At 36.1% G+C, this 12,151-nt stretch overlaps 1 protein-coding gene across 1 annotated transcript in view; it reads left to right on the top strand.

Annotated features, from left to right (window-relative positions):
- The first annotated feature begins 587 nt into the window (after positions 1–587).
- CalpA (calpain A) overlaps positions 588–12,151 on the top strand; it is a 60,745-nt gene continuing 49,181 nt past the window's right edge. The window contains exons 1-3 of the mRNA XM_028313156.1: positions 588–902; positions 9,777–9,953; positions 11,738–11,856. Of these exons, the coding sequence (XP_028168957.1) occupies positions 714–902; positions 9,777–9,953; positions 11,738–11,856 (485 nt within the window). The 5' untranslated portion in view covers positions 588–713. The remainder of the gene's footprint in view (positions 903–9,776; positions 9,954–11,737; positions 11,857–12,151) is intronic.

The following is a 12,151-nucleotide window of genomic DNA, read 5'->3' as shown; positions in this document are numbered from 1 at the left end:
GTTTTTTTACAAAAATTCGATCAATATAAATAATATTTGTAAATAATTCTTATCGAAAAAGCTCTATTGATAAGGTTGCCTTGACTGCAAGATAAAATTTGAATGTTGTTTAGATAAAATACTCAACGATAAACATTCATGAATTATATTTTAGGTTAAAATATGTAAGGAATGAGCTTAGTTACTATACAGTAATGAAGATTGTTTCATGTTATGTGAAAAACTAAGTTAATAGCTTAAAAAAAACCTTATAAAATTACTATCATATCATTTTCATCAATAGCTTTTGTTATAAACTCAAAGAAGTTTTACAAAAACAATGTAAGAATACAAAATATTGTTGATCATTCCACAGAAATGCTGCAAAGAGGTTTAATTAGCACTCTACAGTGGTGATGTCACTTTATAATAGCGTAACCTGACAACGACCTCCATTCAGCCTCCACAATTCCACGTTAGTTTTGTGATTACAATAGGATGAATGACTGTGTTTCTTGTGCTTTATTTCAAAAAGTTAAAAAACATTAAAAAAGTTTTTGTTAAAATATCTAATAAAAATTAAATGTTTTTTAAACTAAACAGCACCATAATAACTGGTAACACCAATATTGCGAATGCATTTTCATAAAAAAAACTTTTGACAGCAAACTCAAAATGTCCTAGCGAAGAGTAAGATAGTAAACAATAGTGAGTAGTGTGAGTGGGACAGCGCCATGGCGCAAAATGGCGGCGGCGATTTTGGCGCGCTTTTGCAAGGCGCCGGCAGACAGCTCTTGAACCAAGGAGGGCAGGCTTTAATCCAGTATGGTGCTCAGGCAATCGGGAATATCATCAATGAGGTCTTCCAAAAGAAAGAAGTTGAGCAGAAAAGATTTTTGCCGAGCATCAAAAATTATAAAGTGGTGAGTTATTGATTTATTAGAGCTATGNATGTTTTTTAGTTCTTTTTTGTTTCTTTGAGTAATATTTGATTTTAATATTGATTTGATTTTAAAGGTGGAAGAAAAAACGTAAGAAACTATTAATAGCAGGGTTAATAGCCAATGGATGGCTAATAATGGCTATTAATAGATAATAATCAGTTATTATCCAAACTAGCTGGCTACAAACCCATCTCTAGTTGTGATAAATGTGTACCACAGCAGATTATTTTTATCACAAATTATTTTATTGTTAAAAATATTTTATAATCAATTAAAATTTTACGTAAAAGTTTAAAATTGATACATCTCTAACAGATTAAATTATTATTTTTAATTAGAAATTAAATTAGCTTTGAAAATGTTTAATCTTATTTCCAAGACTTCTGTGTCTACTGGGTTTTAACTAACCTATTATTAGTGTGGGTAGATGTACAAACCATAATAAATCATCACCTCGCCCACTCAGGTTAATGGCTTAGCATTCGCCTTATCATCAGAGGTAATTCGAATGTGGTCATACAAATTGTTTCCCACACAAAATCAAACAATCAACCATGAGAAGGACCAAGGTTTATCTTTGGATTTATTTCCATAACTTGGCTTATAAGATAGAAAAAAAATTAGTTCATAATATTGTTTCATCACAATAATTTATGAAATTGTGATGTTCTTCCTTATTTCATAATCACCAGTCTGAGTATAGAAGTCCACTGCTGGACATAAAACTCCACCAAAGAACGCCGCCGAGTACCTTTCGTTTATTTGCATCGCCTTCCCAAAATCCTGACTTGGTCATTGGTCTCCTATATTTTTTTTCTTTTGGATTTCCGCATCGTAGTGGCGCTTCTCTCTGAGAAGTTCTTCATCTAAAAAAACACATTTAGTTCATAGGCATGCTAAGGACTAAAAAAGTCGAATAGTAAACCCACAACTTGACATACATTGTATAATAATATCACACAACTATGCAATTGCAATGTATAACATTTCCTCCTGATAAAGCCAAGGCCACACATAATGCAAATAATGTCATAGCAGTCATCATACACATACAATCGTTTATCGTATCCACCAACCTTTGTTTGCTGTGTGTAATAGACCTAATATTAGCACAATAACATAGCTTATGCTATGGGCAATACTTTTAGCAATACGTCATTATTTATTACGTCGTCGAGTAAATGGTAATTATTAATCATGGCTATAAAAAATACGGAACTGCTAGTTCTTTTAGCACAGTTTTTTTTTTTCATAATGTCATAAAACTTCCAAAGATTAATCATATCCACCATCAGAATGGAGAAAAAGAATCAATTGACCATTGATTGGATGCATTTAATGGAAGGAAATACCTAGTTCGCAAACCGTAAATCTAATTGCTATTGTCCCAAAAGACCGTAACGATCTGGGCAGTACAATAGACAATGGTTTTCTGATTAGCTCACATCAAGGTCGTGTACTCGTTAATTACAGAACTGATAAATTAGACTTTAGATTTTAGGGAAACGAGCTAAATGAAACAAAGTTTTTCGCACTTTAACTTTCAGGTATTTTCTGAATATCAAAAAACGAGTTTACTGCATCAAAAAACTTCTCTTCTAACGTCTTAAAAGATATGGGAAAGTGGTAATATGTTCTTTCCTTCGTTTTAATCAATGGACGTCCACTGCTGTACAAAGGATTTCCACAGTGATACCTTCTAAATAAAATAATCTATAAGCATCACTATTGCGGTCTTTTTTATCTATTTATCAATCGTGCCGAGTTAAAACGTTCTGCCCGGCTACAGATGATATTAAACCGCACGGCCTTGCTCCATTCCGGAGCAATTGAACAATTGAGACATGGGAACTGGTGGATCAACGTGAGTGTCATGCGGATAGACTTAGTGCACGTTAGCTGCAAGTGTAAGATTAGAAGTCGGGTCAAATTCATGAAGGTCTAAAGATAAAGATAGATGAAGTAGTTATAGCCTAGACTTTAGACAGTATACATGTCTATGATTATGGTTGCCAGATGAGAGAAAAATTAGGGATATGGCGGGATTCTCCCGAATTTTTGTATGTCCTCCCGACTCGTGACTAAGTGAAAAGGTCTGCCGAAAAACAACTCCATTTTAGTAATTTCCGTTCCATGGCTTCGGACTATACATACACCTTAGGTTTTAATGAGGCTACTAGGACATTGACTGCTAATCGTTTGGCTCCTTGCCTGATCAACTTCAAGAACCGTGAAGGGTGTATTGTATTTGCGTGGGTCCTCAGATGAGTCAGCTTCATGGTAATCATTAGCGAAAGTTTTACCAAGTACCTATTTCGTCCGTCGGAGTATAAATAGATTGAAAATATCCCAAGGATCTTGAGGTCACCTTTCCTCGTTGTTTACAGAACGTCCGAAAAAAAAGTTGATGATACATAATCTGAAATCACAATAGTCGTGGTTTTAAAATTGAAAGAAAATTGCGCAAGATACAATAAACTGTCTGTCATCGAAATTCATAAAGGTGATTGAACTGACAAAGCTTCAGCATTTGAACATGCCATTCGTCATCATTATCATAGCAAAAATAGTTGCGTATTGACCGACTGCCAACGCGTCAAGATGCGGTATTGTAAAAGATAGGTATACGAATGAGTGACAGAACACTGAAGTTCAACAATAAACAAACACAATGTGTAATACAGTCTATTATTAGGTACAATGAATACCCAAATGAACGCGAATTTTATGCAGTTCAAAGGACAATGACCAAAAATGTATGGAGTGTGGTCCAAATGTCCACCACTAACGAGACCTATATAGTAAAATAGTCTACTAAATACTGATTCATTATAACCAAACCGCAATCAAAAATATGCTGTCAGTAAAAAGTTATGATTGAATGAAAAGTCATGTTTTTCACCTTTTCATCTGAAAAATGTTCTTGATATCATACTACCCATTGCACATTTTGGTCTAATCTATGCATATTATGTTATGTCGCTTAGTGTGCCGTGTTAGGTTCTCGCTAAAAGAAAAAAAAAAAGGTCAGAAGAAAGACAACAATGGGAATATGTACTTGGAATAATGCGAAAATTGGTTGTAGGGTGATGTTATATAACCTAAAACCATCCTTGATAAATGGGCTATCCATAACAAAAATATTTTTTCAAGTCGGACCAGTAGTTCCTGAGATTAGCGCCTAAACTACTACAATTTTTCAAACAGTCATAACTTTTTACTGACAGCTTATTTTTTTTTCGTCCCATACTGAAAGTTAATCTCTATTTAATGGACTATATGATAATATAGGTCTCATTAGTGGTGGACATTTGGACCACTTTTGGTCATTGTCCTTTTTCCCTCAATACGTTTTTTGGAGTTTTAAGTCTTTTGGAACTTCTGATTCTGCAAATCATTTTGTTTCTTCAATATTCCTAAATGTATTCGTAACGTAAGTCCCTCAAACCATCCCAACCACCCTTATCTTGTATGTAATGTAAACTTATAGTTTGTTGTATGGCAGCGAAACTAAAAAAAAGTGTATTTGACTTGAGGAAACCAGAATGTTTTTTTTTACATAAACGGTATTATTAATGCGATTTTGGTTTTTTTGTCTGCATTAGAGACTCATTCACTATTCATCAGAGATGCGATATAATGATAATTCTTTGCCGATTGAATAAATTAAGTTCCGTTTCAACATAAGAAAACGAAATATGCTTCAATACTTTGATCTTGTTCATAAAATACTCCTTCAATAAACATTTCAAAACTTGAACTCGTACCGTTGCGTAGTACGAGATATATTTATACATCCCACCGCATGTTTGTGATACAGCGGTCTACTACGCGAAACGATTTCTTATATCGACTCGTATCTGTCTCTATCACGCCATGGGGATAGAAAGAGAAAAATATAGCCGAGTTGTATTGAAATCGATTTGCGGAATAGGGTCGTCTTCACCATTTAATTACCCTAGCTAGAATACAGATGGTAATGTAGGCGTGAGCGGTCATAGATACGGATTCTTGGGTGTAAATGTTTTGCTGAAAATTCCTACTTTTGCATTAGAAGTTCGCGGATACGTTGAAAATTCATTTTGTATAGGAAAGGAACGGGGCGGAAGACATAGTGTGTTCAGGCTAATTTTCATTAGCTTGCTGATTAATAAGACGTACCGTGTCCTATCATTCCTCTGTCCTCATGGTATAATAATTTTCCTTAACTTTCGGACTAATTCTTAACAACTAATCGAGCACTCAAAGCTTCTTTCTTCACAGATTTATTTAATAAGAATAATTGTCCTGAACTCTCAGAAACACGTAAAACAACCAAAACAGCTCTGTAAATCACGAGAACAAAGGAATCCCCGTAGTTCCGACTACTTCCCTTTATTGAATAATGTTGTAAAAACACCGTCCTCCGTCCCTCCAGTCTAGACACCAGACGCCAGACGACCTCTCACAGACTGTGACCCTGGATCGATGGTATGAGTGGTCTATCAAAAACGCTTTCAGACAAAGAGGGAGGGAACACCTTTGTGGGAAAGGATTACGATTAAAAAAGTTCAGTAATTGGGAGTTGTTTTCCAATTTCCACGAACATTACGAAGTAACGACTTTTTAGAATATTTAAATTACCCTATGACTCAACCAATAGTGTTGTTCTTGATGTGTGAGGGTGTACCCTTCCCGATTGGGGAAATGCCGGCACCGAGATCGACTATCTAGACAAGGTCTTTCTAGTACAAATGAGATAAATAATAAAACATTTTGAACGTTACGTATTACTCACGGATACGGATTTTACTTCAAGATAGGATTAAAAATAATTTATTTGGTGGTCCATACCTAAGTGTTAATAACATTAAAGAAAGTATGATTATGTGCGTATAATTACTATTTAATATTCAACTTACTTTCCTTATGTATTTACTAATCGATTGCGGAAAACATTTTCTTATTTATAGTAACCACAGGCTTAGTGTTATTATACTTTATACTTACATGGAATTTCCTCTACAGTTTACAATTACATTAAAATAAAATAATATAACACTTTTCAATCGGTAACAAGCAAATTATTTTGTTTATTAAACCTAAACTTGTCAAAGGCTGACGAGTACGACAAAACAACTCAACTGCAACATAGGTAGAAAAACTATAAAAGCCCAATTAGTTAAAAGGGCTCTTTGGAAATTACGTTGCCTGGTAATTATTTTTACGACACCATTGGCCCACCATAACTTGGCAAGTGAGAATTGTTGCACACCACGCCTGGACAGTGGTGTACCCCAAGGCGGTCTCATGGGACCCATATTTGATCAGGGTTATTAATGAAGATAGCTATTTTTACATAAGGATTGCTAGTAGTGTGAACGGTTATTTAAGCGATAGTTACAAATTGAAATATTATTTGATTATAAATAAATAGTATAAAATCTCTTATGTTTTTAAATTGAAGTGCAATAAGCCTATTGTAAAATAATCAATTATTAGTAGTGACGATTTGATATAAAATTGATAGGCAATTGACCTGTCTTCAAAGTCGTGTTAAAGGCAGTGATACAGTCACACAATTAAGGCAGTCTAAACATTTTCATTGTGTCATTGAGATATACTACTTCTCAATTGTTACTATTTTGGTGTGACAATTCTTTGTTTATTTAGACAATTGAGTTTTAACGAACTTATCTTAATGTCGATGAGGCACATCGATCATTTTAATTGTTAGATAAACGCTATATTAATTTTCCATTTTATTTTTCAAAACGTAAAGTCTATATTCTAAAATGTAACATACACATCTTGAATCTGAATTATTCAATATCCAAATCATACTTTCGAAACTATGCATGCACTATGTTTATTACTGTAAAGTTAAAAATAAGTTATTAAAAACTATAGCTAGAACAACACCACAAGCCTTATCGTATTCTCTATGGACTTCCTCCACATACATGTATATACGCATTGACCACTCATATAATAGGACTGATAGCAGCCAGTCCTTACTTCAGTCAATAATTTCAGTTTTGGACGTATGGACAGTTGACATCGTGCTAATCAACTGTCCAGTTAAATAGTCCTGTGTTTATAGTTAAGTTAAAAGTGAAATGTGTTCATTAGTGAATTTAAAATCCAACTTTGAACGTCAAAAATATAATAAAAACTATAATTTATGAGGGATTTGTATGAAAAATGATTAGTTTTGTCTGAATTTTAAATACTGTTATTATCTTTAAAAACCATTGAAAAAAAAGAGTGAAATAGTTTAATTACATACAAAGCGTGGTCGATAAAATATACGTTAATTGTGCTTATAGGTAATATACAATCACGTTTTCTAAAAGCAGCCTGTAAAATCGATTAAATTAACTTTGTTTCAAGGTCTCTTTGCCCACATCGAAGTGACATAGAAAGTTTTCGTTTAATGGGTAATATGTCGCTCTAACAATATAAAATACATTGTAAAATGTATATTTAAACAATTTATTACATTTCCGTGTTAACCTTTATGTAAACTCGATAGTTTTTCCTCAATACTTAACGCTTTGTATAACAAATAGACCAAAATTCAACAATGTTATTACATTTAAATGCATCCTTGGACTGGATTTTAAAGTAACTCATTATCCAAAGATTTAATTGCACTTAAAAACAACAGCATTTAAAAAACTCATCAGTACAAAGTAGTGTGTAAAGATCGTCACGATGCCTAAAGAAGTCAAAGAAGAAACGGTCCTGAAATTAAGAAAAGAAGATGTCGGTCGTCTGAACACCTTTTATGCAACTGCAAACGTATCAAACGCTGTTGAAAAATGGAAACGCAAATCTGTGTCTATAATCTCACCCAAATCCGGACGAATAATAAGACAGAAATCAAACCAGATAAGTGTAGAAAAGAAAAAACCGGAGCACAAAGATGCTGGATTCTTTTCAAGACTCTTCGATGATTTCAAGAAAGCGAAGGTATCGGATTTTGAATACCAGCAGCCAAAAGTGCGGGAGAACAGTTCTTACAAGCCTTTCTGGGCTACGAAAGTAGTCAGTCCAAAAGAGAAAACAGTTAAGGCTATTGAAGAAGCTGAAATCAAAACTATAAGTCATGCTGTTGTGAATAAAGCTATAGTCTTCGAAAAAGAATCTCAGTCCCATTACTCACCTAAAGTGACGTTGAGTAAAAAGTTTCTAGTCAACAAATCTCCAAAAGAACAAGTGCCAAAACTTTCGCGTGTGCATCTACACAACGAGTACAAGTTAAGGATGCCGCCATATTATAACGGGAGCAAAATGTACATGCCGACAGGCGAACAGCTGTTTTGGGTTTGTCATTTTGATATTATTGCCTGGCTAGACCAGTTTTTGGGTATATATATCTAAGTCATCAGGCTCAATTTAAACAATTTTCAGTTTACTTTTATCTTAAACAAACGTTATCTGTCTGGGTTGTCTGGAAGAGGTGGCTAAGACCGCCTAAGGGCTAGTTCCCAGGATAATCTAATTTTGTGGGATCCAGTAATGCAGGATCCCGCAAAACAGGACTGTCGTGTGAACATGCATATGTGAGTTTGAAATTCGAATTATAAATTCGAACGGATCGACAAGCACCAAACTGTGCCGGCCCCCTAGACAAAACGCACTTTTTGATCGAATCGAAAATCGAATCCGTCAAAACTCCATACAAAAAAGGGGCTTTTCGACCACTTTTCGACTGGTTTGCGATTATAATTTGCACTTTGTCTAGACCCACTGTTATTTATCTCAGTTTTCCATTTTCAAAGATTTTGTCTTGTTGGACAGTAACAAATCTAAATAGGTACATGATGCTAAAAGTAAATGTACATCTATACTTAATATTATAAAGCTGAAGAGTTTGTTTGTTTGTTTACTTGAACGCGCTAATCTCAGGAACTACTGGTCTGATTTGAATAATTCTTTCAGTGTTAGAAAGCTCATTTATCGAGAAAGGCTTTAGGCTATATACCATCACGCTACGAGTAATAGGTGCAGAGCAACAATGAAAAATGTTCTGAAAATGGGTTTTCACGCGTACGAAGTCGCAGGCACAGCTAGTAATTGATATAATTTAATTGCTATAATTATTATGTTTAATCCTGGAAAAGGATGCGACCTGATAAATAATAATATCGCACATTTATATCAGAAGGTCACCCCACAATAATTGTCCTTGTTGTAAAATAATTAATTATTACATTATTATTGTGTTTGTAACCCACTTCAAAAAGGAGGTTCTCTATTTAGTTTACCTATGGTTTTTTTACTACCTCAGAAATCCGTAGTTGTACTTGTTGAAAAACATTTGATTTTTAAGGTTCCGTAGTCCTGACAAGGAACCCTTATTTATATTATTTGAAGAAGGTTTTGGTAGCACTAGTGAGAAGCAATATGGCAACTATCGCATATATTTTGCAATCACCGGACCAGAGGCCCTAAACAAAATAACATTTATGTCAATTTTCATTCCGAAATCGCTTCACAGAGCGAAGTACTCGTAACTCATACATGTTAGAAAACGCCGAATCTAAGTAATCACTGAATTACAGAGTTGAACGGATAATGCCACTGTAAAGTCCTGTCACTCACCAGTGGTGCCAAATGTTGAGCACAAAAACTGTACCCTTTTAAACCCTAAACGCACCGCTGCAACTCCTGTGTAGCCAGGATCTACAGCGTGACCGCCAATAAAACGCAACCAGTGAAGGTCAGGTTTGTCCCTGGGGAACATTTTAAATTGTTTTTGGACCCGCAACGTCTTTGTATGGAGACTTGTAAGCAGTCTTCCAATTTCGATACACCTCAAGAAATTTATTTATTTCGTGGTCTTAAAACCTTTTCATGTCATTTCAGCTAGGCGAGACCCGTCCATCGTCCTTCGGTCCGGCTACATACCAGGACTTCAAGGACATCCGCTCCCGATGCCTAGCTGAAGGCAGGCTGTTCGAAGACCCCGAGTTCCCTGCTATAGACCGCAGTCTCTACTACAAGGAGAGGCTGGATAGACCCATCACTTGGCTGAGACCTGGGGTAAGTGTGTTTTTAGCATAGAGATATAGAGTTATACTAGCTGACCCGGCGAACTTTGTTCCGCCTTAATGGCAATAAATAAGCAGACTTTTTTTTTTATTTCGAACGGGATAAAAAGTATCCTATGTCCTTCTCCTGGCTCTAAACTACCTCCCTGACAATTTTCAGCTAAATCGGTTCAGCCGTTTTTGAGTTATAAGTGGAGTAACTAACACGACTTTCTTTTATATACCTACTAGCTGACCCGGCGAACTTTGTTCCGCCTTAATGGCAATAAATAACGGGATAAAAAGTATCCTATGTCCTTCTCCTGGCTCTGAACTATCTCCCTGACAATTTACAGTTAAATCGGTTCAGCCGTTCTTGAGTTATAAGTGGAGTAACTAACACGACTTTCTTTTATATAATAGATATAGATATAGATAGTAGAGTTATATATGCCAACTAATGTGCTGAGTTCAAAACTCAGTGTCGCATTAGAAATTCACACACACAAAGTAATCAAAATATGTGCTCATTATCCACTGCAGTATCAGCACTCAAAGTTCGAATAATCTTTAGTACTACGCAAGCAATGTAAACTGTTTACATTATGACGTCGCTGCCGTCATCATTGCTGTCACGAGCAATGTGTTCTGTTTTTGGGCATATTGCTGCGACACCGGCCCGGCCCCCTTGTCACATCTCCCTTTAGTTTCTGTGATCTGTGGTTTTTAGTGACCACTACTGAAATTCAAGTGAGGATATTTTTTAGAAAATTTGAATTTATGAGGAAGTCGATTAAAGACTTGAAGTAGATTCAGGTTAGGATCAAAGATTTCATAATGCCAACAGAAACTGGCGATATTCAAACAAATAAAGTAAGCAGCATTGACACTGAGACAGTTCAATTACGGATCGTTCTTAATTGACTTGACACCACTAATAATAAATTCCAAGACACAACTTCTCAAAAAGTACATAATAATTTTGTCTTGAAAACCCAATTAGTTTCCAATAAAATGGGTTTTTTTTTTAGTGAAATCAATAAACAATAAGTCAACTACACTGTCTTGGTGAAAAAATGGCGTCATACTTCATACAAAATCTATGGGAGCGTCGAGTTTTGACATCATAAACATTGTCAATCGTATGACGGTGACAGACAACTAGCGCATGGGGCGTCGTGGCCTTCGTCACCGTGGGCCACGGCTTATGCTGAGTGGGGTCCCGTTGCAGTGGGCATCGCTGTTGCGACAGGGTGACAATGCTCATTTTACTTTCTCTTCCATTATTATGTTTTATGCTCCGAAAACGAACCAAAGTCGCTGACATAGCCCGACTGATTAGCAAGCTGAAGTGGCAATGGGCAGGGCACATAGTACGCAGAACTGACGGCCGATGGGGCAGAAAGGTTCTGGAATGGAGGCCGCGTACCGGAAAACGCAGCGTGGGACGTCCACCTACAAGGTGGACCGACGACATCGTAAAGGTAGCAGGGAAGCGCTGGACGCAGGCCGCTACCAATCGATCAACATGGAAAGCATTGGGGGAGGCCTATGTTCAGCAGTGGACGTCCTATGGCTGAAATGATGATTATTTTTTATGTGTTACCTCTGTCTTTTTTTATTTACCTTTTTTGTCTTTGTGTGATGTCCATAGAAATCAAAGTTTCTTGAGAAAGAAAGATCTTTCTGTCTATTGAATTGTTATTGAAGACAGACACTGCTGAGGCAGTTCAATCTCGATTTTTATCGCACTTCATCACACAATGGCGCAAACTAAATGTAATATCATCCTTGCAGGAAATAGCTGACAACCCTCAGCTATTCGTGGAGGGCTACAGTCGCTTCGATGTGCAACAGGGAGAGCTTGGCGACTGCTGGCTACTGGCCGCCGTCGCCAACCTTACGCTGCACAGAAAGTGAGTTCTTCCCTTTTACCGAACTACTACAGACAGACACTGCACTTGGAGACCAAAAAAATCTGATTTTGCCCTCTCCACTCGGTTAGACTCCGCCCTTCCTTGGTCAAACTACCCCCGCCAACCTCACGCCGCTGCACAGAAAGTGAGTTCTCCCCTACTATACAGGGTGTTTGGTAAATGGGTATATGAGCCGACACTAGCCCATGTTAACATGGGCATATAAATGGTATGGTTAAGTCAGAAAATTGATATCGTCATATAAATTTTTAAAATTTTCATACAAAATAAATTT

The sequence above is a fragment of the Ostrinia furnacalis genome, unplaced genomic scaffold (assembly GCF_004193835.3).
Source record: "Ostrinia furnacalis isolate ACB-3 unplaced genomic scaffold, ASM419383v2 OfSCF4153, whole genome shotgun sequence".
Lineage (NCBI taxonomy): Eukaryota > Metazoa > Arthropoda > Insecta > Lepidoptera > Crambidae > Ostrinia > Ostrinia furnacalis.
This window is presented reverse-complemented; position numbering and strand designations above follow the sequence as displayed.